The sequence below is a fragment of the Serinus canaria genome, chromosome 4 (assembly GCF_022539315.1).
Source record: "Serinus canaria isolate serCan28SL12 chromosome 4, serCan2020, whole genome shotgun sequence".
NCBI classification, from domain to species: domain Eukaryota; kingdom Metazoa; phylum Chordata; class Aves; order Passeriformes; family Fringillidae; genus Serinus; species Serinus canaria.
The window spans coordinates 42061521-42089109 of record NC_066317.1 but is presented as its reverse complement, the minus strand read 5'-3'; the positions used below and the strand labels follow the sequence as shown (position 1 = coordinate 42089109).

Sequence of the window (27589 nt, the reverse complement as noted above, 5' to 3'; positions counted from 1 at the left end):
TTTCTCCTTGTTTTTTGTTTGTCCTTCAGGGTAGGTGGACAGTTGCAGTTGCTTCATCAGAAGTTGTTCAGAAAACACTTAATGCACAGACATGAAAAACCCCTGTGAATCAAAGGAAGGCATGAATGCTGTCACAGCAAAACTTGTTTTGCAGGAGTGCCCAAAGGCCTTAAGGCTAGGAGTTCCAAAATTTATTTCATATTACTCATAACCCATCCCAAGAGATAATTAGAGTAAACATTTGAAGAGTTTTCAGGCACTGGAATAGTTCAAAAAAGCACGAGAAGTTTAAGTTCTGAACTTGGCTGTAGCTTATTTTCCCTGGTTTGAGTCTGAAAGTAGCTGGCTCATAAGCAGAAATGGAAAGTTTTCAGCTTTACATTCTTCTGAAGCCTGAAAATGCAATTATATGTTAAAATCTTCCACTAGTGCACATCTGTTACTTATCTATAATATAGCAAGCTAGGACTTTTTTATTTTTCCTTTTTGTATTGTTTTCTGGGAGGTGGAAGGGAGAGCAGGAGGAGGCTGAAGTAGGGTCAGATGTGGTTGCCTCAAGGACCTGTTTTCCAGAGTAAGAAACTATTCAAACACTGCAGAGTAAAACAGATTGTCTGCATTTCAAGGCAGTCACAGCCAAAAAAAAGGGAAAATAAAGCAAGTCTGAGTCCATTTCCAGATAATGAGAATGGAACATGAGCTGACCTCAATCAATGATTAAACATGTTGTGTAACAAAGTTTATCTTCAAAATCAAACAAAACTTGTTTTAGCGCATTTGGGTAAGAACACAGGTGCACTGCACTGAGTAACAGCTTCACTGCCACACCAGAAACCTCGGACAGGAGGGCAATGCCTGCAGTCTTGTGAGATGTGGTCCCAGAAGCACAGGGCCAGCACATGTCAAGTCCAGGGGCTCCATCACCTACACAAGTAATAGGGGCTCCATCACCTACACAGTTCATTCTCCTGCTTGTTTTTAAGGCCTGTTGCAGTAGTGGTTCTTGTTTAACTTCTTCTGAGAAGTCTGTGCCAGGGTGAAGCATGCTGTGCTGCCTCAGTGAAGGCAGCAGACGATCTGTTTCTGTTTTGTGACTTTAACATGGAATCTAGCAGCTAACAAGAAAAGCAATCCTGAAAAGTTTAAATGTTACAGTATGTTCAATATTCACTTTATTTTCTTTCCCTCAAGTCCAATGGTCTTAAAATGTGTTTTTAAAGTTAAGTCTGAGCCCCCATATTAGCTACTCAGGAGAACACACAGGCAAATAAAACCCAAATAGAAAGACTGAAAGGCCTACATAATATTTTAGCAAAAAACCTGGAAATATCAAGTAACACTATCTAAATGATACCGGAGAGGTGAAAATCCATCTCTCTCTTCAAAGGGCTATTGGGAATTCCGATAGTGCAGAATTTGTGCTTAGTACAGAAGAGTATGCTGAGTCAAACTGGTGCTTCTCCAAAGAGAAGTCTCAAGCTTATCATGCATCTTATGCTGCCAGGAAAGCACAAAGCACATTTGCAGCTATGTAAAGGCACTTGACTATTGCTCCTTTTATTTAGGCAACATCTGAGAATGCCTGTGGAATTACAGCTCAAACTCCTGCTGCCACAGCAACATATTGTGGTTGCAGATTCTTCTTGTGGCAGCTCTGTCCCGCCACTAGAATAAGCAATAAGAAAACAATACAAAACAAATTCCAGTGAAAACTAGGGCAACTTCCACTAGAGGCATCCTAAGTGAGTCTTTAAGCGTGGAATTTTTCTTTGTGGAATAAACAATACTACTGGTATTCCACTTTCTTCTGGGTAACCAGAAAGATAAACATGTTTAAACATGTGTCTAACCCCCTGCCACCCAGTGCATAAAAAAACCCTCTCTCAGAACACATTGCTATCCCCGGAGCATCAGAGGCAACAGCAGCCTTGGGAGGAAAGGCAGGACAAAATAAAAGCTATTTTGAAGGATAAATCAGCAAGAAGTAAGAATCAATGTTTGAATAAATGCATTAGAAATGAGCTTTGCAGAAGTGAGGTAAGCCCACACTGATCATAGCACTGGTAAAACACTTACTGACTGTCCAGAAAAATGCTATGTGTGCAACTCCTGTACACACATGGGTCTTCAGTTTAGCTTAGGCTATTATTTACACCCCGACTTAGATATCCAACAGCTTTATAGAATTATAACGGTAAAGTTAATACACAGCATCACAGTACTTGGGAAAAACTTCTGGCAGATGAACCATTTACCAAAAAATATTATGTATGGGACCCCTATCAGGCTTCATTGCAAATTGTGTGCATTATGCAATAAAATAAACCCAGGCAAGATCTATTTATCCACATTACTGTGGAAGATCAAGACTTACAAGATTGGCTTTTTCTTTGGCTATTTGTTTTTGCTCTTCTAATTTCAGCTTCTCACTCAGAGAGTTGTTTTCACTTTTTAGTTCATCGATTTTTTTCTGAAATGTAAATATATTGTATCATTAGGCCAAGAATTCAGTGCACGTATCTAAACTGCTTTTCAAGTTTTAAACTGTTGCAATGAACCCAGCCCTTAACAAACCTCCAGCAACTCCTGCTTCTCTTTAAAGGAATCTTCAAGCGACTTCCTTTCAGATTCATGGGTACTCTTGAGCTCTAAAACAAATCATTTTTGCAGATTTTTAATACCACATAAGACATGAAAATTCTTTTTGAAAAGAAACAGCCTGAAGAGCCAGCCTACAAATATATGCATAGATACAGTTGATGGAAACACAGAACATTTGTCATTAAGTGATGCAAAGCATTTATGAAGTATCAGATTTATTCCCACTTCAGATTTGCTGATTGTCCCCTCACATATCCATTTCATTAGCAGACAGCCTGTCAGTTTTGGGAGCATTTATCTGCATGCAACAAATGGACTTACTAAGCACAGGTCACATCTGACAAAAGTTGAGTTTATGGAAGGAAACATCCCAATAAAAATTGAAATTGTGTCTTCCACAAACTTCTACAAAAACATTTCTTTTCCTACTTTGGATGCCATGCAGAGGAGTTTGCTCTTTGACAGCAATAGAAGCATGAACAGTCTTCCAGACAAAAAAGTATCACTGAAAACTTAAGGAAGGAGTATGGAAATATTCATCCCTTAAATCAATGAAATGCAATGTCATTTAAACCTGAGCCCGTCACCACGCCCTCCCTGAAAAATACCTCTGCCACAGTGGACAGTACACAGTGTATAATATTTCTTAACATATCCATGTTGTTATGGAAGGCACACAACCCTACTCATCCTCATTTTCAGTTTTGAGGTGCTGCTTACAGAACTAGGGGGTGGGAGGAATTATTCAGTCACTTGAGATTTTGAGGGCAATTCAGGTGTCTTCTACTGCAAGAAAAAGTCACTTTCACTCAAATTATTTATAAAGTTTCATTCAACTACAATGGGATCATGGTTTTTGCTGTATGTAAAATTGTCAGTTCCAATGGAAGGAATTCAACCAATGTTTTTAAACATTGAACAAAGAACAGTGAAGTGGACACAATGATAAAAACCAATACTTTTGTTCGTGACTAGCAGTACTATAGCATACATACTTAAATACAAAATACTTGCCTGAAAAAGAGGATTCATATTCCTTTTTCAGCTCCTCTACTTTTTCTGAGTGTCTGTTTTCAAGTTCCAGCTTAAAGCTTTCATGTGTGGTATTTAAATTGTCCACCTGCAATATGACAACATGATTTTTTCTCCCCTTACATGCATCAACTTAACCCTTGTTTAAAGCATTGTTTCAATGGCTTCATGCACTATGCCAAGTACATTTAAAATGGTCTAGCAGGACTCTAAAGTAGAAGCTAAGCCATGTACAAGACTAAATAAATGAGAATGATGCCTTACAATTTACCATTACCAACAGGAAAATGTGTGCATCTCGCACACACATGGAGTTGCAAAGCAAGGTCAGAGGGCAAGTGTGTTTCTAGAAATCTTAAAACTCAAGCTGACTCAAATATCCCATGAAGCTCTAGAAATAGCTTAAACTGGCAGAACACAACTAATCTCCACCACGTTTAAAGATAAGCCTAAGATCTGTACAGCTTAGTGTGGTAGTATTTTTTATTGCTCCAATTAAGTGGAATTTCACATTAAATAACTGTTATTAGCAAAACCCAGGATTCTCTGAAGGCTCATTTGTAGCAGAAAGCAGTTGCTAGAGAACTTTTCTACTTTGAGTGTTACAAACCTGCTCCTGGAGTTGGGCTTTGTACTTTTCAGCTTCCTCAATGCAGATACTTCGGAGTTTCTCACATTCTGCAGTGTAAAACTGTTTAAGCTTCTCCTCCACCTCAGCTAAGTCATCATTATGTTTCTGGTTTAACTTCTGCAAATACCCTTCATAAGCAACTTGCAGTTCATTCCTGTCTCTTTCCAATTTCTCACAAGCTGCAGAAGTGGTTACTGAAGATGCCAAAAGAAAAGAAGAAAAGAAAAAGAAAGGAACTGGATCAAGTTCAATACAAAAGTCACAGCTTCATTTACAGGTATTAAAAACAGTGAACACATTACACAGCAACATGGTTATATGCAAAGACAAATATGATTTATCCATTAAATGTGTGCCTCCAAGGACACATGAAAAGATCTTCACAAAAATATAAAATTCCACGTTTCTTAGGCTGAGAATTAATTTAACCCAGCTAAGCCAGGAGCCCACATAAAAAGCACAAGTGTGACAGATTGATATGACATGGAAGGAAGAATGTCTCATGAGAGACACTGAAGAGCTCCAATCAAAAAATTAATTGCATTTGCTACTTTACCTTATTTGATCCCATTCAGTAGAATATTTGTCAGAGTATTTCACTTTTTGATGTTTAAAACACTTAGCTAAATTTCAAAGTCCTATTTTTCCGAAAACTGTATGTTTAATGACACCCATATTCAGATATACAAAAGAGAAGCAATTCTAGCTTGACATGGACCTGATACAGATCTGCCAATCTGAAAGGTACTCTCATGTGTTTATGCCTGAGATATTTAAATATGCAAGACAGAGAATGGTTTTAGGCAAAAAGTGCAGAGTATTAAGAAAAGAGAAATGCTCTGCAATTCTCTTTACATCTGCATTGTCACAGGTCTGCTAAGAAAGCTGCCTAGGTTTGTCTCCCCATATTTGCAACTGCTTGAAAGGCAAAAGTTAGCAACTTGCATTTTTGAGTTTGAAATTTAGCATGCCCAAGTCCAGCCAGCCAGGCCTGAATAGGAGGAGTCATCCTCCTACTGTTAATATGACTGCAGCAAACGCCTTGTGCAGTTCCAGCTGCACCCAAAGCCTGGAAGCAAGGTGAAACAGCATCTCTAACCCAAGCGTTTGGTCACTGACCTTGTGCAAAACCAGTTCTATACAGACTCTAGTGCTATGGTTTAAAATAAATTAGTCAGATGAGTGGCTGCTTAAGAGAAAAATCAACTAAAATGTTAACTTGATCCTCAAAGGCAGTAGAAGTCATGCATGCATGCACTTCACAGCAGACTGGCACACTGCCCAAACAGTGTAAATATAAACTCTATGTAAAAGCATGGGAAGAGGCAAGGATTTTTGTACAGGCAGTACAGGAAATTCTCATCACAACAGTGTTTGAATCTTAAGATAAATAAATTACAGTATCCTCAGGGACTGATTCCCAAAGTAGTAATGGGTCAGCTGAAGGGAAAGCAGCCTGCCCCAGCAGAGTGCCTCAAGTAACACGTGTCTTACTCTCCTTTGCTATAGCTAATTAAAAGCATGTGGTAACTTGATGGATGATATTTGCACTGTCTTTTACGGGAACTGTAAAGAGTCTTGGCCCTGCTACCATCACTTGGAACCTGCAGTGGAACTAGAAAGTGTTAAGAGAGTGAGCTGTACTGCATGGAAATCAATCTACATGTGTGTCTACCTGAATTAGGGTTAACAGCAAGCTTAACTATGCTGGGTCTGTGCAAAAGATGTGCTGATCTGGACAGATTTAGGCCATGCTCTTCACTCTCTGACTGGCAGTGATGCAACAGAGGCTCAACTGAAACCTACCAGAACATTCTCTGCAACTCAAGCAGATTTCACAGTTTTTGCTACTTTCTGCAGCAGCACTAGAAGAAAATTTTGCTCCCCTATCTTTATTAGTTTCAGAAACTTCTCTTACAACTGCTCCCTTAGGGAAAGGGAAAAAAATAAATTAGCTTTCACACTATTACCACATTGCAGTGGCACAATGTTATTGAATATACATACTCTGCATTGCCACATTTTTGGAGAAGAGGTAACACCATTGTTAGGGGACATTATATTACAATGCCAAGAGCCAGGCAGCAGGCCAAATGGAGGCATTACACAGCCAGCCACGTGCAGATGGAGCTGACCTTCTACAGCAGAGTAAAGTCATAGCTGAGAGACAAGCAACTTGCATGGATCAGTTGAGGTAACTGCAGCAAAATGCTTCAAATGATCCACTTCATTTATAACCAAGAGGAAGAAGCATCAAATTCCTTATTTGCAAGGCCAGAGCTATTCATTTGCCTCCAGTTAGCCAGAAGAATTTGCTGCCTATCATTGCCTTATCTTTAAATGTCAGCATGCAGAACTTCAGATGATGCAAAGCACTTCAGAAAAAAAGCAAATAGCAAACCACGCCTTTGTCAAAGAAAACAGACACATCAGTTCCCCTTCAGGCAGTTTGCAATTCAGATTTATGAGAGGACTAATGTTATAAAGGCAAAGAAACACCTTTTGAAACTTGCATTAGCAGTTAAAAGTTGTTACCATAAAGGTAACTCTGGCCTCCACAAAGCTGGAGGCTGCAATGCTTCCTTGCAGATCACAAGCCTGACTTATATCCCTGCCATCCAAAGAAGAACTACTACACAACCAGTGAGCTCCCAGTATCATGATGGTGCGAGAAACTGACCAGTTTTTCTTGACTTCAGGAAAAACACCAGCTAAAGAACTGTTAATTTGAAATTATGAGATGCCCCATAAACCAAAGCTTGTCTAAATACTTGTGACTGAAATGTGTGCAGCAAGTATTTTGCACAGTCCTATCCCTCTGCAGACTGAATCATATTTTTTACAACTGCTCTGCTTTTTTTGAAGGAAGTTGTCTTTTCCATGATTTGTCCCAAATTCCTTAATTTGGCCATTTAGCCACTGACTAACCAAACTTAACTGCTGCTCAACTGAAGAGTATTCTCACTGAATTCATTCTAAACTTTGAAGAAAATTTGTAACTGCAACATGTGTTCTTCCAGTAGCAAACACACAAATCTATTTCAACTTCTCGTCCACTTCAGAGATACCTGAAATGCATACTTCAGAGTTTTTGTACACTACTACTGTGTTTCCTTTCCCTTCTTGAAGCACTTTTCTCCACAATTCCACAACTTTAGACCACAAACCTTGAGGAAAAAAAAAAAAAAAACAACAGGAAACAAATGGTCCAACAGCATTTCAGGGAAAAATCAAGCCAGGGAAATGAAAAGATGCAGTATTTATGTCTCTGTGAAGTCTGCTCAATTCTACCTGTAAAACTTAACAGTTTTAAGGATAGTGCATATGGAATGCTATACTTGACAGCCAGAAGCAGTCTTTTTACTTCTTTATTCATATAGGATAGCCATTAATTTATTTTTTCCCTCCAAATATTAATTTTTCCTTCACTTGGTTGTCCCAGCCTCTCTTCCAAATCATACAACTGTCCCTCCTGATCAGTACAGCATGGAGCAAGATTAATCTGTGTTTTAGGCTTCTTTAACACCTCTAATTATAAATGAAGAACCTGGTTCTTTTTGGCCCAACCATGACCTTTGGAAATCATGAAAAGTTTCTGAGATTTGGTAACAGCAAATCTTCAGTGCAGAAATGCTGGTTTTGACATATAAAATTACCCTTTATTTGTAGTAGTTAACATCAGCCACTTGTATCTTGGGTATTTCACTATGAAGCTTTTTAAGTGCCAAAACCATAAACCAAATGCTTGCAAGAGCAGCATGGAGAACGAGGCACATGGCAACTCCCTGCACAGTGCAAACAGCAGCACATCCAAACCACAGCAACAGTGGCTGCAGCTGAAGGAGAGGACTACAAAAATTGCCTTTGTATCTCCAAGAAAGCTATTTTGTATTTTCACTAAAAGTAGACAAGAGATAAGACCTTACAATTGTGGAGCATCTCCTTTCACTTTTTTTTCTTGTTCTAATTAAAAAACATCATCCAATACAGCTGTTATGGCTAAACTGCTTAGATTAAACATTTTTCAACTTACATTCCCCTAAAAGCAACCATAACCATAGCTCTAAGATAGAATACAATGGAATTTTTTGAACCCTGAATTAACTGGTTTGCAAACAGTAGTTATCGTCATAAAACTGTCCAAGTCATTAACTGTCCTAGCTATGATTTATGAAAAGGCATTAGACTGTCTGAAATTCTAAACCACAGTTCCCTAGGACAGTAAACTGTCAGCATTTTAATAGATGTGGGGGATGTGAAATGGGGATAATTACCACAAAAAAGCTCAAGTATTTAGTACTACTTGATATTACACTGCACTAACATTTAATTGCTCAAACCTTGTATTTCACACTGCAAGCTGTATGTTCACTTGACCAGTAAGTCTGCTTCAGACAGGCTCATTTCCTTCTCTATACAATATGTATTTTTATATCTATATAGTAATTAATTCATGGTATTGGCAGATTCTCAATACTGAAAATTCTTCTGCCCAAACATGCTTTCAAGTTTATGACCAGGTTTCTCTTGGTGTTACTTCTATAATGAGACTAATTATACAGGACATTAAACCACATTGCATATTTTTGTTCTTGGGCAAGTTAGACAAGGCAGGTAGCCAAAAAAGCCTGCTTTAAGCAACATTTAAGCAGGTATGATTGAACAAATAACATGAAGCACTCAATTCTCTGCTGGGAAGTAAATTCACATCCCCTATGCTACAAACACAACAAGTGACAGTGTTCAAGCAGGCAAACAGGCAAGTCTGTGAAGTGTGGCAAGTCAGGCTCTGTCTCAAATAAGTGAAAGAAGCATCTACCTATTATTAAGTATTGTTACAGATCACCTTAACCTGAAAATCAAATCCCATTCACTGTAAAACACAGTGGTCTCTTCTATCTGAACTTCCAAAGTATCTTGAAGATAATTTAGTAATAAAAAAAGAACTTGAAGGTATTCTGAAGGAAATACAGTTCATCAATTGCCATGCAGCAGCTGGAGGTGAGAGAGAGGGGTTTGGCATTTGGCTGCCTGTCCAGGGTATACACAGGCCTCTCCAGGCCACAGAGAAAGGCTCATGAATGGAAGTGTTCAAAGGGCCAAGGTTGGCACCAGCTGAGTCAACTTTGCACCTGCTACTTTGTAGCAGGACTCAGCTCTAAAACAACTGGGAGTGCAATTGATTTAGAGGAACAGTTTCATACCTCTCAAGAAATATGCAGCCCTTGCAATTTCTACTTACATAATTAAACAAGTAATTAGACGTTTACGCACTAGCTTGCATCTTAAGAAGAGAAACAGTTGACAAGCAGGACATCCTTAGTTGCTCCAGGCTCCCAGAACTATGGTGCTTACATTCAAACTACAAAGTTTAGTATTTGTGGCTGGATATTTTAAGGAAGTCCAAGTTCAGAACCCAGCTGTTACTGAATTTGAACTCCCTTGGAAAAGCCCATCCCCAAACACCTATGACTGCTAATCCTTGCACGTGTTTCCATCTACTGAGAGCAGAAAGCATTGTCTGGTAATCTTCCTTAAAGTATCACCCCCTGGCTGGTGCAGTCACATTCTGGGACAGAAATGCCTATTTAAACCATTAAACAAAAAGGTATTTTGGTAGAAATGGCCATACACAGTAATCCAGCAAAACAGACCATCTGACAGCAAGTCAATTTGGTCTTGCAAGGTAAATCAAGAAGCTTGGGAATGTGCACAGTTAAACTTCAAAGTAAGAAACTGAGAAGTCTAAACTGTGCAAGCTTCAGGATACCCTGAAACTCAGCAGCACGCAGGGAACAGGCTCCACTGGGCTGTGCACACCCGGTTCCTCTTCTCAGACTGTCCCCAAACTGCAAACCAACAGTCATTAAAAACGTGGCAGCTGGGACTCCAAAAAACACCTACATGGCCAAAATAAGATTCAAACTGCATTTAACTTTCCCAGCAAACGTATGCTTAGATTGTACTGTGAATGAAAATCCACAGTACTTACATCAAAACAGTCTATGGAAAACCCAAGTTCAGCTGTATCCATTTAACAGTGTAAACAGAAAGCTGATTAGCAGGTATGTATTTAAGCAGATTATTTTCAGCTAAAGCTACTGTTTTAAGAATGCCTTTCTCACACCTTGTCAACAAATTATTAATTTAACATCAAAAAAAAAAAACCCAAACCAAGTTCTTTTTAAAGCTAGATAGAATTGAAGACCTGGATAGTTTTTCATTTCTGTAATTAAATCCACTCCCTTTACATGCTGAGGAGAGCAGTACAGACAGGCTAGACGTGTGACGTGGTTAAGACAAAGGAACTGCATGAAGATAAATAAATGCTTCATGAAACCATGGTCTGGAAATCTTACAAAGGAAGTGAGCCCCAGGCTGCTATTCAGATGCTCCTGCAGAGCTGACCCAGGAAGGTCAGCTCCACAAGGGGAACAGCTGACGATGGCATCCAGCAGCACATCAGCCAGCATCCCTGTCTGAGAGCTCTGGGCACTCGGGTGTCACAGATCCATCAGGCACAGTTGCATTTGAAGTTTTTTCTACTTATCAACCTACTGAATGGCACATGCTTGCAATGGGAGTTTCACTTACGAGCTCAGCAGGCTGCTAATCAAAGCAGGAAGATAACAAGTTTATGGAATGCTCATTTAAGCATGAGGCATCATTACAAAGAGCTAAGCATTCAAAAAAAACCCCAAACCTCACCAAAACCCTCAAATGTGGTAATGGGCAAAAGTGCTGGCCAGCTTTTGGTCTACCCATCTAAACAGAATTTTCCTTTTCTACATATGTGATAAACATAATGCCTAGGTCGATAGAGGAAAAATAATGTTGAAGATGCAAGCCTAGAGAAGGAAAGAGACTTTTTTGCTCTGATAGCAATCCTCCTGAAGTAGTTTTCTTGAGGTAAACAAATGGGGTTGCTCAGAGAATCACATTAAGTACATAAATAAAAAGAAATCTGGTTTATAAAGTTTATAACATAACTTTTTAGTGTTGCAAGGCCTTTTCCACATTAAAACTCCAGTCCTGTTGACACTTTAGGGTAAAAGAAACATCAGTTGCAGCTGATAGGGGATATGATCCTGCACCTTGCTACTCCTTCGCCTTTCTCTGCTCCGGTCCCAGTATTCCTTCAGTCACATAGTGAAGTCAGGGCAGGCAGCTTTGGCAAAACAGCACTACCAGGCAATAGTTTCAGCTGGCTTAGGTCCCCAGGCAGCTCACTGCATCGGTGGGGGCATGGCTGCCCCTGCAGCAATGCTGCCACAAGGAGGACAGAGGGATGCAAAGGCAGGGGAAGGCCAGGCTCTTTCAAAGCCAGCCCCACCTGTGACCTGCCTGGAACATCTGCTAAGTTCAAATACGTTACATGGAGCTACCTCTAAATGCAGTTAAATCAAGCTTCAAAGTTGACAAAACCAGCCCCTGCACATAATAGCTCAATTTCATGTCACAGCCATCCACTAGGATGAGTTCAAAGATTTAATCTCATCAGCCTGAAAGCATTTCCTTCTTTTAATTTAACACTCATTCACCTACAGGTCACTAAAGCAAAAACGCAGATTTTGCACAGTATGTTTTACAGGTCTATTAACTTTTTGCCAGTGAGTCTCTAGAAGACAGCATACAAATGAGTAAGGGATCAAACAAAAGTATATATGTTGTTAGCCATCTTCCCATTTTTTAGGAGTGCTTTGGTCATCAGACACGTTTTGTAAGGAGGCCCCGCAAGGCGCAGTCAGATCAGTGCCAGGAATTCGGTGAACCTGGGGTCACGCTGTCAGGGCTCCACAGCACTTAAAGCATCTGAGCGGAATTCAGTCAGGGAATTAAATGACTGCCATTACAGTACCAGGGCATCTGCCTTCTGCAGATCTGCTTTGCTGTATTTCTGTTTCATGATGAATGCGAAAATAAATTCTTACCTAGCTCTCCTCGAAGGTTAACTAGTTCTTGAGATAATGCTTTCCGCTGCTTCAGAGCTTCCTCCCTCTGCAGAGAAAAGAACAAAAAAACCCAAACGTTTGGTTACTAGTGGTCTGAGCAGGGCACCTTCCAATAATTAACTTCCATGTGTTCTGTAGGAAAAACAAGAGCAAGAAGCCAAGATATGACTCATTTAGGATAACAGTTCAGCTGTTACAATATACACAGATGTTCTTCTGTTGTTAAGGAAGTTATACTTTAAAACAAAGAACAGCTTTTTCCTGGACAGCTCTGCAATTAAAATCCTATTTTGCCGCAATTAATTATATATTTTATGGTGGGTGTAGCAACATAAGCCTCCAGAACAAATCAAGTGGTAGATGTCAAAGGCACAGAAGTATAGTGTATATGTGAAAGAGGCACGCATTAAATATTTATCTTAAGCTTACTCAAACAGAAAGCCATCAACTTTACTAAATGCTTAGTTTTCCATGAAGAAAAGGCACAGCCCTGCACAAAGTTGAATACAACCCACCCTGCCGCTCACAGCTCCTAATGTTAAGACAGACAGTGTTTCTTATACGGAGAGAATCACAAGGCACGTGTGAACAGATGATAACAAAGCAGAAGCGCCCATCTCCCTGCTTTCCCCAGGAGCTGTGCCCCGGCCAGGAGGCCAGGCCGCTGTGCCCCAGCCGGCAGCCCGGGGAGCGGCGCAGGCACGGCCGGGCAGAGCCGCCCCCCGGACCGGCGGTCACCGCCTCACGCCACGCGCGGAGGTGACAAGGTCCATGCGCCCGGCTGGCAAGGCGCTCCCGGCCGGCTCCCTGCGAAACAAGCACGCATTACCCTTGCTGCAGCGCACTGAGAATAGAGGCACAGCTTGCTGCTAGAGCAGCCCATCTTCCAGCGCCGGCAGCCCCCCGCTCGGCCCCCCGGCCCTCATCGGCGACGCGCGGGCGGCGGCGGCACCACCGAGCCGGGCAGGTCTGGCCAGGGCCGAGCGTCAAGGCTGGACCTTGCCTCCGCAGGTTATCCTGCGTCCGCGCCCAGCGCTCCCGACAGCGGCAGATACTGCAGCTCCTGCAATTGGCACAAGCAGCCAGCGATTACTTAAAGCCACAGCCCTTCTTTTATGCAAGGCGAGCCCAGACATTAGATCGATCGATCTCCACTTGCTCCGACAGCAGTCGGGATCACCGAGGGAACACTGCCCTTTCTCTGAAGATAACCGAGCTTTTTTTAGCGGTTTGGAGCTTGCTGTACGCTGCTTTCACACTTAATTTGTTGATGCAAAAATAAACCGCAGGAGGCCTAAACTGAATGAGAGAGCCACAGATACAGCAGCTTTGCTGCTGGCAATGCCCAGGCTTATATTCAATAGCCCCGGTGCATACAAATAGCTTTAAACTTTGCATGCTTTTCCTTTAGAGAGGATACATGAGGGAAAAGAAAAAAAAAAAAAGCACTGGCCCAAAAATCCTTGCACTTGTCCACAACTGAGCACAGTAGATGAATTTGCAGACTGGTCGAGCCACACCTACAGCTGGTTCTTCCCAGGGAAACAGCAAACTCCCCCTTTGCCCTCGGTCACTCTCACTGCAGCCTGACCACAGGCTTGCATCTTAAGAGCACTCCATCCTGGAGGTAGGAAATATTCACTGCATGCCTGCAGAACAAATAAAGCAGTAAAATACACCATTCTTAGGAAAAACTAGAAGGAATAAGCACCCCAAATCCAGTCATGTATTAAGGTCTGACACAAGACTAATCAAAATTATTAATTTTTATGCTACGCGCTCATTTGCAAGTTTTAGGAAATTATTATGCAGCTGCAAAGGCTGGTTAGAAGAAACTGCCAGCCCTTTACTAGAAATATTTGTATTTCTGACCTTGTGTGAGAAAGATTCCCCTTTAATCACTCAATTTAAGCAGACTTAACAATTCTTTGGACACTTTACACTGTGTTGCAGTTTTATATTAAGCACTTAGAGGCTTTTTACAGTGTCAGTGGGCTAAGATTGAAAACCACGCCCCACCTCCACAGTAATTTCTCAGGGGAGCAGAGAGCTCAGTTATTGAAGGGACTTGCCCTGCTCTTCCCTGCTTCTCTGCTCAGAAGGGAGAGATGAGTCATCTTACTCTGGTTCAATACGAGTGCTCCCACTAAGGACACAGCATCTGATGATGAAAACGGGAACGCCACAGTGAGTTATTTGAGCTGTATCCTTGCACACTGGTACACAACCTGCTTTTGTCCAGCCCACTTAGTCAGTAAAAGATCTCAAATTCTCCCTAGTGTCTGTATCATGCTGCAGACCCTTTGGACATGCTAACCTTTTTGTTTAGTGTTTCTTTTGTTAGTGTTTAGGGCTTCTTCGTGGTCTACACATTTTGTATTTGCTTTCAGTTAGAGAAATTTGATGCAACAAGGGCATGTACGATTAGCATATTATAAAGACTAACGAGAGGCTAAGACTAAAAATCCAAAACAAAATTGAGTAACACTGCCTTTGGAATCTTCTTCATATTTCTTGCTGCTCCTAAGCCCTATTGCCTTTTACTGGTGTTGTTTAACCTGTTGCCTCAGTTTAGCTTGCCCATTCATAGTTTAAAAAATCCAAGAAATCCAGATGGATTTGTATCATCACCTCCTGCTCACAAATACCTTCAGAAAAAAACTGCCAGCCTAAAATAAGAAGACCAAGTTGCTCATGTGGATAAGCAGCCACCTAAAGTAGTCAGACTAACTAGCAGTTAACTTAGTACACTTTTATCTAAATTCTGAGAGAACTAAAGCTGCAGATATGGGGGTTTCCCCAAGAAAACTTCAAAGTTTCCAAAATCTGAAATCTAAATGCAGCAAAATACCAAAAGCACTTGAATAATCCAGTAAGGGCCTATCTTCAGTATTTAATTTAAAGACAGGTATGCATATGATTTGGGCTGGAATATCCAGCAACCTTCTAGTTTATGCTTAACAAGATTCTAGTTGAAAAATCAGTACAAGAAATTGGAAGAGCAGAACCAAGCTGGAGCATACAGGATCGAGCAATTTTGGCATTGTTATCCAGATAAATCCAGCAATAGTTAGAGATTCATGAAGGATGTTCATAACCCTTTAAAATTTCTTGTGGTACAACTTATGAACTTATGTAAAGATCAGGTAGATTATTTGGTACCTGTTTTTCTCTTTTTTTTCAAAGAACCTATTGTAGGTTGCATTAAACCAAAATATCCCCCTCCCATAAACCTGGAAGCTTCAGGAAAGAATGAGAACAGAGTTTAGGGATAAAAGGTTTGCCACAGGCAATATTAGAGCAGTGCACCTCTGCCATTGAATGCTACAAAAAAGTTTTCACCATAAGGGAGACCTGGACATTTCTTGTTCTGAGGAAAATTAGCCAGTTAAAAAATCCTTCACATTTTAAAAATTTGACAAGTTCAAGTAGACATATGCCCCACAGCAAAGACACTTGAGCAGGTGAGGCCCAAGGGAGAAGGTTAAAGAACACCACAGCTTCAAGATGACAAAAACTACCAAGTCAGGAATGGAATAAATTACGAAGTTTGTCATTCATGTTTGTTTTGTTGGCAGTTATGTAGCCCAATTACAGGCTTAAGAGTATTTTTCCTGGCAACTAGCTGTTTTTGCTATAGCTTGAGATTCAAACAGACCAGCCTAGGGTCATTTTAGATACAAATAAGGGTGAGGACATATCACTGTCTGAACAGTTTCCATTGCTCTGCTTTGAAAGCAGGAAGCTCTACTAAAGTCCACATTCCAGAATGAGCAAGAGGGATATTTGTACCAAGCACACAAACAAACAGCCTTCCTGGCTACATACCTACACCAAATCTTCACATAAGACAGACCCAGTTACCTCCAAGACATCAGGTCCTGAACAGTTCTCAAGCTAGAATAGGTGGGCATTCCTCGAGTACGCCACAGCATCTTTGCAGATCGCAAATATAAGAGCATGAAGTTTTAAAGCAAGCTGGCAACTTTGTATTTCCTTGAGAGGATGTGCAACTAGCCAGACTAACCATTCCAGGTTTCTCAGCACACTCCTGCTCCTGGCCAGGTGGGGTGATGTTGGTGTGGGAGCCCCATGCTCTTCCTGCAAATTGAGGCTTTGAGAGCCACAGATAGGCTGTGCCTGGTCAAAAAGTCCTAATCACCTTTTCCAAGTTTTTTCTCCATGTTAAGAGCTGCAAGTCCTTCAACAATTACTCCATATAAAAAAGCAAATCACAACAGAAAACAGTATGAGTGTCCAAATCAACTAACATTGCCCAATCTGGTAGTAATTATCCAAAGATCACAGTTCACATTTAAACAAGCACATTCCTTTGGGAAACAAAATATTTACTCTTTTGGAGCTGTACTAAAGAAAGAAAAATTCACAAGAACCAATAATGAAAAGTTCACATTTGCGTACCAAAATACAGTAACTGTTGCTTTTTAAATTTCAAGCAGCTATATCCCACTGATATCTATGTGATAAGCTACCTGCCACAGTTGCCTAGTCTACCCCAGTAACAGATTCAGAAGATGCATTATAGATCACTGCAACCAAAAACTGCAAAGCACTGGTACTTTGTGAAGAAAGAGACACAACTCACTTTGAGGCCATGAAATACCCCAGGGAATCAGGCCGTGTTGTGGGAATTTTCCCATGACACAAATGGAGCAGCCATCCTGGAATGTTCATCTCAGTGCTGGGATGCAAGGTGGTCCCTGCCCAGGGAGTGAAGGGCTCTGACAATGCCAGTACCAGGCCCCCTGCAGTGTGCAGACAGGACGGGCAGCTCTGGGTCTCAGGCAAAGTACAGCAGCCAAACCTCTCACTGGTGTAACTGGCAGGTGGGAACAGCTCTGACTGGGAAGGTTGTAATCAGCCTTCTAGTTTCCATCAGCAATACACTTCACAAACAAGTAATTTCAAGACTCAAAACTTAAAGGAGTAGAAAATTAGGTGTTAAATATAAAAGCATCACAATGCTCTTTTTAAAAAGCGTTTTATTATAACAAACTAAATAAAATTTGTTCAAAGTGCATAAAACAAATCCATCGATGCAAAGAACGGAAGCACTTAAATGTGTTTTACTATCATAAACAGGGCCAAATTAATTCTATTCTTGGAAAGAAGAGTCTGGTTTTTGTAAGCCATTTACTGTCAAACCAAACCACAAGCACTTACTTCTAAAATTAAACTTAGAGAGAAATGCTGAGCATTTAAAAAACTTAATAAATTAGTAAATTTGCAAGAATTTCTGTAACATGTATAGTTATAGCCTACTGGAGATGTGCTGAGATTGTATGAAAAACCATCATAATTTAAATATTTTTTAATACTGGTACAGTCTCAGTTGTCAACAGGATGTCTGCCTCATCCAAGGAGATATTCCTCTTGGGGAAAAAGCATTAGAAATTTATGTCTACTCCATCCTTGTGCTGCTCCAGTCATAAAAACATGATCATCATCATTGGCTGTAGTGTAGAAATTGAGTCACATCTTTGCATAAACTCCAGTCACTCTTGTGTCATCAGCTACAGCCTGGAGGTAATTAGGAATGGACAACCAAAGGGCCATTCATATCCGCTTTGCAGTATGACATTTGACTTGAGGATTTTGGTCCTTATACCACAGTATTTCTACCTGTCCCTGTTCCTTCTTTCCTAGCAAAATCCAGTCCTCTAAGTAAGACTTCTCATTAGATATTAGCAATTTTAGAAATTGATTTCTTATAAACTCACCTACTCCAGACCTCAATTAACACCCCCTTGTAGTGTCAGTTCCTCTGCATCACTCAATGCAAAAGCAAGCTAAAGACATGAGCCAAGGAAGCAGTACAACAAACAGGACTTACACCCTTTGCTCCATCCATATTTTTGAAAGGAGCAGACTATTACTGTGCTAAAATATAAATGTTATTAACCCACTCAAATCAATAAATATACAGTGAAATGAATACTTCTCATTTACTCTTGGCCTCATTTCTGTTAGGCACTGCCTTCTTACCACATGAAATATGCCATCAGTTTTCACCTTGGCATCCTTCAAGCAGAATTAAAACTCAGAATACAGCATTTACATGATTAGCTGATAGAGATTTACTGCAATTTCTAATATTTTACTTTTTTTATCGACTAGGTACATCTATGGAGAATCAGATGTTTTTTCCCTGATGTTTAATGTATGAAACACTAAAGCAGAAACCACTAAAACAGAGAACCAGCCAAACAGGATTCCTATGAGTCACTATGTATTTAACACATTTACTTGTGGGCTCTTTACGGTTTTGCAAGCTTTACATAGGATCTTAAGCTCGCAGGGATCTTTGTTTTCCAATTTAGAAGTCATGCCCACCTTCATGCAATAGCCCTGCAAAGACAGGTCCAGATGTAATAATATGGGCTATTTAATTTTACTTCTCTATAAAAGCCTGTTTGCTACTTTACAGCTACTTTACAGCTAACTAATGCTAGCCTCTGAATGCTAACATTAGTTCTTACTTCTCACAGAGAATGACTCCTTCCTTCCCTGTAGAAACTCCAATCTCATAAAAACTAAATTTACCTCATCCAAGTGATCACTTATTTCTCACTTCTCTCTTAAAGCTTTTTGTCTCAGTCTAACTCACCTGAATGACACAGTAGCCACCAGATACCTTATAACTTTGACAAGTTATACTGTCACTATTTTTCTCACAGCTACAAAACTATTATTACCATTAAAAAAGTTATTCAAAATGTTGGAATAAGAGCCTACCCCTGAGCATAACATGCACTATTAATTTCATTTTTAAGACTGTTTAGAATTTCACCTGAAAAGGTAGTACAAATCAAGAAGGAAACAAGATTTAAACATGTTGCTTTCTTTCTTTGCTAACTGTTCCCTTAAATTTTGCAATAGATATCTCTATTTTGCTCCTGTCATTAATGCTTCAGCTTCTTGAAAAAAAAAATAATTACAAGAAATAACAAGGTAGTCATGAAAATCAGGATCTTTGTGTAAAGCAGCACTGGTTTCCTGAAACATCAAGTTTGTTTCAATCAAAGGTGCTTTTTTCCAAGACACCTTTTGCTAGGAGTAGCAATAGGACAGGACTCCCAATTCTCTTCAGCTGTAACCCATTCTGAACACACAGGTGTACCATTTAAATTGCTTAACTGACTCATCTTCTAAAAGGTTATTTCCATCAGAGCCTAGTTTCAGAGTAATTAATGGATTAAAATGTTTTTTCTGGATGTTAGAACTCACAAATTTTCAGTCTGTTGCCAAAACATTCTTGCTCATTCATACCACATTTTATAGAGACATTGAAAATCATCTGAAACTTCCTTGCTTTCCAACTGCTACTCATCAGACAGGCTTCCAGAACCTAGGTCTTCTCTACAGGGGCAAACTACTGTGCTATTACTCAAATACTCTCTGTTACAAAACAGAAAATATATGCATTCTTCAAAATCAGGATATTACATTTTGAATTCTAACTGATTTTTCTTTTTTCTTTTTTTTTTAAGTAAGCACAAAAATTATCTCAATTACATATCCTTATTCTCTCTGGTAAAAAGTTATGTCCATATTTTGGGTAGCCAGATACACCTGGTATGAAAATTCTAAAGAAAACTGGCCAAGTTTGATGTTAAGTTCTAGAAAATCAAAACTAAAAGCTTTCCTCAAAGACAGCTGCTCTGAACAACAGGACATAGAGGTCAAAAGATATGACTGTTCCAAAACTCTTGGGGTCTAGTGATGCAATGTGTACTTCTGCCCCTTAACCTAGATATGCCCTTCTCATTTGATAAATATAAACATTTTCTGTGGAACTTCCACAAAGGCCAGGACAAACATTTTTGATAGATGTGCTCATGTATTCCAAAATGGGAAAAAAACCCATTTTAAACTGCTAAGTTCCCAAGGAAACTAGCATCTTGACTCTTACAGTCATGCACATGTCAGGAAATGCCAGTTACAACAGATCACAGACTAATGGCCAATTTCTATTTCCACCTAGAAATGCTGAAGCCTGCTCAGTCACACCATTTCCAGCATATTCCTCATGTTGTTTCCTGTGTCACATCCACAATTAGTGTTACCCACACATTACTGTCAAGGCTCTATACCCTCTCAAATGGCCTCTTCCTCTACTAAGGAAACTTCTTAAAGATGGCACCACAGCATTCCCAATGAAAGTCTGACCAGTAAATAGCCTGCATTCCTATGACCATACCAAGAGAAGCACAACAGTAAAACACAGAAGCAAAACAGTAAAGCTCAGTAAAACTGAGCTTCTTTTCATCTCTATATAGTACCCTGTTTCACAGATACAAATTTGAAGCCCATTTCTATATAAGAATCTGCAGAGAATTACTGAAATGCTTAATTTGGAATAATTTAAGCTAGGAAAATAAAAATGGATATTCAAAACATTTTACCATCTAAATTTTTTTAAACAGCTTAGGTAGTAGTTCTGAATGTAGCAGTTTATGCCCTAAAATGAGAAGATGAAATATCAACTCACACTTTGAACAGTTACAAAGCCATTCTAATTACACATTACCCTTTCCTTGACAGCTAAATCTGCCTTAGACAGACAAATTTGAAACTAGATTTAAAACCAAGCTAGTACCACACTGCTAAAACAATCCCCCTCGACTCCCAAAGATGGAAGAGTTTATACACAGCAGTGAGCTGGAGGTTAGAGCAGCCCAGCTGCAGGGCCCACACAGCCTCAGGGGGCAGCCCTGAGGCAGGGGAAGGGGCTGAACACCTCTCAGGAGGCAGGAAGGAGAGGCTCAGGCAGGAGCTGCCACAGCCTCAGCCTCATCAGCTGGTGATGTACTGGGGTTTTTTGCTTCCCAAAGAAGCAGCTGGCTCCTAGCCACAGATGCAGACCTCTCAGGCACACATTCCCACCCCACCCCAGCACTGGAAGTTCTTCACTTCCACTCCTTCTCACTGTGAACCACTGCATGGGGACATACCCAAAACACTTTCGACATGGACAGACCTGTAAAACTAGACCTATAGTAATTTTTTTTTACTGGCTTCCCAAAGAAGCCCAAACATACACAAGGGCTAGGGAAGAGAGGGGAGAGCTGCAAGAGTGGCATCCCCAACCTGACTTACCACAAGCATGCTAACCAATTATTTGAAACACCTGTGAACATATCTCTTACTGAAGGGACAATAAATTCAAAATTAATTTTAGTGGAAGTTAAAAGATCAACTCAAATGCAGTAGTGCAAATTTCAGAGCTCAGCGCAGTTGAAGGTTAATGGAAAACTGCTTTCCTTGGCACTTCATGAGCTTATTGTAAATGGCCAATTTCATAATTTCCTCTGTACTGCCACTTTTGTTTCTTGTTTGAACTTTAAAAAAAGGAAAGTAGTCATGAAGTAACAGGAATTACCAGGAGATATGGGGAAGCACAGTACTCTAAAAGATTCAACTTGCTTTTGTGATTAGTGTGCAGTTTAACATGCGTTCCTATCACTGCCAGCACACACACAGCTGTCCAACAATGGAAAAACTCCATGTTCTCATCAGCCACACTGCACATTGCCATCAAATATTCTGGATGCCAAGAGGTTTTCCATCTAGCATTAACCCAATGCAACAATAGCTCCTGTGAGGCAGAAAACAAACTTTTAGGATTTTTTAACTCTGAAGAGTCTTGGTAAAGGTAGCTGAGCACAGACACCCTCCCCACCCTCCCTAAAGAAACACCAACAGACCAAGCGGGAAGGTTTTATCAGAAGCAGCTGTTACTATTGACAGCTCCAAGGTAACTTGCAACAAACAGGTTTGAGCTCAGGGTTTTTTTGAGAGACTCCTGCTCAGCTAGAAACATCAGAGCAGCATTGCTCAATCCCATTTAACCCTTTGACAGCAGCCTCTCAACCTCACTCCAATGGGCTAGCTGCAGTTTCGACAGAAGCCATTGCCAGCAAGTCCTGATTTTGTTCCCAGCTTTATTCCACTTCAAATGAGCTCATAAGAAATAACTTTAATCTTTTGTGCAGAAGTATATTGGGAACTCTTGAGGGGAAAAAAAACCCCACATGACAGTAAAACCAAACAAATCTAACAGCAAATTGTATCCCAGTCACCTCAGCTTTGGAGATAGATCAGGAGAAGCTGCAGCAGATTTTGCCAAGAGGCTCAGGCTGGGCTGCCCAGCCTTGAAGTGACCCAAGTGCTCACTCCAGTACTTTACTCTGTTTGGCCAGGCAGCCTGTCCTTCGCCCCATCTCACCCTCACACTGGCTCAATCCGTGTCAGCACCTGGCAAAGAAATGCTCCTTGGCTGGTTTAGCTTTCTGGTAGTGGTGGGCTGAATTGGCTTTCTGCAGGGACAGAGCAGCACCAGAAGAGTCCAGAGCAGGTCCTCTCTCTGGTTCCAGCAAGCTGTTTCTCAGGCTGCATCATGTCACTTCACACTTGCTCCAGTGGGAAGAATGGGAGCACAGCTTTGTTCCTAGTGTAATCAGCTAAGCATGGTTTTTAATTTTTGTTTTTTTTAAGACAGAGAAGCTGAGGCTACTTTAAGTTGGCTATGCAGTAGTTAACCTTTGAAAACCTACCTCATAAGTTAAAGCCTAATTAAAGTTTTTTCCTGAGTTTATCCAGAGTTTGAAAACTACATCAAAGAGTTCCCCAAGTGATACTTCAGACAAATAACTGTATGGGCAGCTAAGATTGTTAGTTATAGCAGATTCCACCCCTCACCATAAAGGAAAAAAACAAACTAACAAAATTAAAACTACTCTTCACAGGGTTCCCTTGAACAGTGAAATCCTTCAGGATGTTTGCCACAGTATACTAACAAGTAGTGCTTAAGCCTACAGCACCATGGCAGAAGAGTTCTTCTCATCCCTGTGGTACTTCCACATGAGTAAGGCAATGAGTCTTCAGCAAGTATTTGTCTTACCCCAGGAAAGGAGAGAGCAATCTCAAAATGAATAATTGGTATGAAAATACATCACTGTGCCATATCTAGCTCAATTTCATGTGCTCAAACTTAACTGTCCAAGATTACTAATTTTATATAATTTGACAGAGATATTTTTTCCTTCCATCTGCAAAAGACTAACAAAGAGGAATAAGGAGCAAAATCACTAGTTTCTTCCATGCAGTTATTTCTTCCCTCCTTCAAAATCACTTTTTCATTAATTAAACCCCTGAATATTCTTTAAAAAACCCACACATTTAGGCTAGAGCCTGTAAAATAGCCTAGAAAAAGCAAATTAGTATGATGGGCTTCTTCTTACTAAACATGACATTTATAAAGAATTTGCAAGTTTTAAAATGTTGCAATAAAAAATATTGGAGGGAAGAAACCAGGCCAAGACATTTAATCGTAAGAGTTACTGAAAAAAAAAAATCATTGTGTTTATTCTACTGTAATTAGAAGATTGCAGAGAAGTTCAGATGGGAGAATTTCACTTAAAATTTCACAATATCATGTTAGATGACAGGCATCCAAAAATCCTGTATCAAATTTCTTTGAAGATCTCTACTAGACAAGAGAAAGGTGTTTCAACCAAGAGTTTAAAAAAACCCAACCAAACCAATCCCAGAAAACTGGCTAAGAGCCACTGCTCTTAGAGTTGAACCAGACTAGGGGATAAATGCAGTATTTTTAGATTAAATGAAAGCAAGCAGACATTATTCCATGAGAATGTTACATTTCTGCCAGAATACTATGACAATTTAGTGCTTTTTGTATACAGACTGTAAAATCACCACGTAGCAGAGGAGTTGAAAGGAAATTGATACCAATCTTAGAACATTAGTTGTAAATGCAAGGGAAACTGCTACTAAAGCCTGCACCAGCTGTGCAGTATAAATGTGTAACTGTTATAATTTCCTTGACTTTACATTTTTCTTTTCTCAAAAGTTTTCAAAGCAGACCAACAGTTTCTAGTGTAGTATCCAACTTATTAAGTCATTACATATTTCAAACAGATTAGAAAAATTGAGATTAAGCCACATCCAATTCATTCCACTCTGTAATTCCAAATGCATTTCTGTATTTTTATTAGTAATTTTAAGACCCCATCAACAATGCAGGATTCAATAAATAAAACTGTAACCACTCAGACTTTATTCTGAGTATTCAAAAACACATCCACCCCTTAAATACTCTTCCATCCAATGTCAGATAACAAAGCAAGGCCATGTAGATTATCTGTTGAAACTCGTCTTTCCTACAAGGGCAGGACTTGAAGTACATACTTGGAAAGCTACTCAGCCCTGAAGGACTCTCTGACTACAAACATTTAAAAACTCTTTTAAAGAGCACGTGAAGCATGCAGAGGCTACAAAGCCCAGGGTCGTGGGTTTGATTTTTTTTCCTAGCAAAATGATGCTAAAAGTGTGTGTGTGTGTATATATATATATATATATATATATATAAGTATATATATAAGTATATACAGGAAAACAGAAACCACTGGAATGGAAACACAAAATTTAGTATCAATATATTAATATTTTCTGAAGCCCTTGCTGAGAAAAGTTCAAGCAATTAAAGCCAAAATTGATAAGCTGTGAGTTTTTACCTCAGACTGCAGGTGCTGGATGACAACTGTTAACGCTTCAAACTTCTGGTTACTGGACGTCAGGAATTTTTTCAGCTGCAGGATGATTCCACTTTGGGTCTCACATTTTGTTTTGTACTGTGTCAACTCGGCTGCTTTAGTGCCAGGTGAACGTGCATCTGTGGAAGACTGAGTCCGTATGCACGAGCTCTTGGCACTCCGCTGCTTGCCCTTGTCAACTAGGAAAACAATAACAACAAATCAATATGCATTTCATGCTGAAATCTCACAATGTAAAGACAGGTGCAAAAGAAAGTAGTTATGAATTCCTACAAACACTAGCTGAAATACTAACTAGGAGAAAGGGTTATTTCATTGCAGAGCAGGTACTATCAATTTGTTAATTCCTAACACCACAACCTTGGATACCATGTTCTGTACTTCATCCTCACCTTCCTGTGTTCTGCGGCATACTTTTCAGCATACTCTTCACACTGGGCTTTGAAAAAATACTTTTATAAAATGCAAGATATCTGTCCTCCTATCTGTTCAGTAACTTATTTCTAACATAAGAGTTGTCCTCTTTTGTGTGCAACATAGAATGCGTATTTCCTGCACTCTAAAGTACTGCTGAATACAAAACCACTTTCTCTACATTTCCTTTGTTATTTTTCTTCCTTTTAAAATTTTAATTGTAAAAACTCCTCTTTTTGCAGCTGAGGCCTGAGCTTTATTAACTAGAAGTCCTGAAGCATTTCTTAGTGCTAGCAGTTTTCAGTCACAAGGATAAGACTTGAAGAAAGCTCTAAAATGTAATGTATTTCAATATATATTCACAGTCCTGAAATTACATTATTGATTTAATATTCTTAGTTTTGTGGCAACCTCAGTGCTTTCACAGTACACAATCATCTCATGTCAGAGGAAACCAGATTACATAAATCAGCACTTGACTCATAAACACAGTATTTTCAGGTTTCTCTGCTGCCTTCAGACTGGAAAGGGAGTACAGTACTGCTGTGCAGATAGGGCCAATCTTCCCCCCATGATCACAAAGGGAATGAGCAAACAATTTTGCAATAAAAGGCTGATGCAATAGATAAATATCCCTTGGCAATTTAATGAAGACATCTAAGCAGATTACTTTGTACAGTTTCAACTTAACAAGATTTCTCCACGAAAGAGTGAAAAAAACCGAGAGGTGAGATTTGAATAAAAGAAAGTTGGGAACATGCAAAAAAAAACCCAGGGGACAAACTCAACAACAAGTCTCAATCTTTTCTGAACCCCAAGCACCTGGTTTGAAGGTTGTCAAATGACCCTAGAATCATCCCAGCAGTGTAAGGTTCAATCTCACAACCGGAGAAAGCATTAAAAACAAAAGCTGTAATTCTCAGTCAATGTTAATCTGACTGACATATCAGCATTGTATTAATATATCAGTCTTCAACTGCCTGCATTTGTTTTTAAAGTCTTTGAAAATAGTTTTCTTGTTCAAAATACTAACACCCTCTATGCCTTCCTTATTGAGCCTGGTATAAAGTGCCTCCTGAACCTATTAATTTTCCAGATAAATCTTCTCTGGACAAGAATTTCCGCTAGTTAGAGAACTGTCATCATATCATGCTTTATAATGTTCAGATACCCTTGTATTCTTGGAGATATCTGTACACTTCTGCTCAGAGATGCAGACTGTTAAAGACTGTTAAAATTAGAAACATACCATTGTGCAGTTTAATATTAGAGCTATTAAAAGGTAAATCAACCCAAATCAAAACACAAATTTGTAGGACAAAAGGATTGAGCTTGGCTGCCAGTTCTAGCTATATTTACCACTATTTAACTAATATGACCACTTCTTCTCTCATGGTGTAACAACATCTTTTAAGTAGACACTTTTACAAAAATGCCAGTTCACATCTGAGAGCAACCATGTCAAATTTCCAGCAATCCTATGGATAACACTGTGTGTAGGAAACTACTGGTTACCTTCTGAAGCTCCTTCAAAAATCATTAAAAATATTAATCAAGAAGAGAGGCGGGAAAAAAGAGCAGGGACTAGAGAATAAACATGTCGAGTCAGTTCTTCCCTACTGCCTTACATACTCCTACTCTCTCACATATTCCACCTCCCCTTCCTGAATGCTCCACTTATGACAAATAGAGAACTAGAGCATTATTCTTGATGTAGGAGTATTGGGTAAATTCACTAATACAGATGCTAGTGTCATAATTTATTTAAATATTTGAAATTAGTTTTACAACCATCTCTAGGAGGCTGACAGAGCTGTGTTAAACCTGAACAATTGCAGACAATTTTTACACTGGGGAAAAATTACATCACACAGTTAGTTACCTAATGAAGAACTTTCATTTAAATACAGTGATACAACAGCTCACCACAAATGACAAAAGGCTCCAAATACCCATTGTTTCCGTAGTTCAGCCAGCCCTTATCACTTTGTCAGTTTCATACCACTGCGTTTATCCTGCTGCCCAGACCACCAAGTATTTTCCAAGAAGCTCATTCAAGCATCCAACCAAGCCAGCCCTTGATACTATACTAAAAAGAGCTGAACAAAAAACATGCATGAAGTGAAACTCAGTGACATTCTTATTGGCAATTTTATCATAGACATGTGCTATACTCAGCCACTTCAAATGCTGAAAAGCATGAGCACTCTGTAGCATGAACTGCCTCTACAGATTAACACCACTGACACTACAGTGTTTATTTATGGCCTATGTACCTCTGGGCAATGACAGATCGTTTCCAGATTTGTATAGAAGGCAGGCTGTGGTGTCAAAACAAAAGTCATGCTTTCATTAAGAAGGTA

At 39.7% G+C, this 27589-nt stretch overlaps 1 protein-coding gene across 5 annotated transcripts in view; it reads right to left on the bottom strand.

Moving 5' to 3' along the window:
- The window catches only part of MTUS1 (microtubule associated scaffold protein 1), a 116634-nt gene that overhangs the window by 3032 nt on the left and 86013 nt on the right, over positions 1 to 27589 (bottom strand). For 4 of the 5 annotated variants that reach the window (XM_030239309.2, XM_018926484.3, XM_009100663.4 and 1 more), the window contains 6 exons: positions 24774 to 24991; positions 12196 to 12262; positions 4244 to 4458; positions 3616 to 3721; positions 2575 to 2648; positions 2375 to 2470 (listed from right to left, as the gene is read on the bottom strand). In XM_030239309.2, the coding sequence (XP_030095169.2) occupies positions 2375 to 2470; positions 2575 to 2648; positions 3616 to 3721; positions 4244 to 4458; positions 12196 to 12262; positions 24774 to 24991 (776 nt within the window). Of the gene's footprint in view, positions 1 to 2374; positions 2471 to 2574; positions 2649 to 3615; positions 3722 to 4243; positions 4459 to 12195; positions 12263 to 13045; positions 13182 to 24773; positions 24992 to 27589 lie in introns of those variants that run through there. The other variant, XM_018926497.3, reaches the window with a different exon arrangement.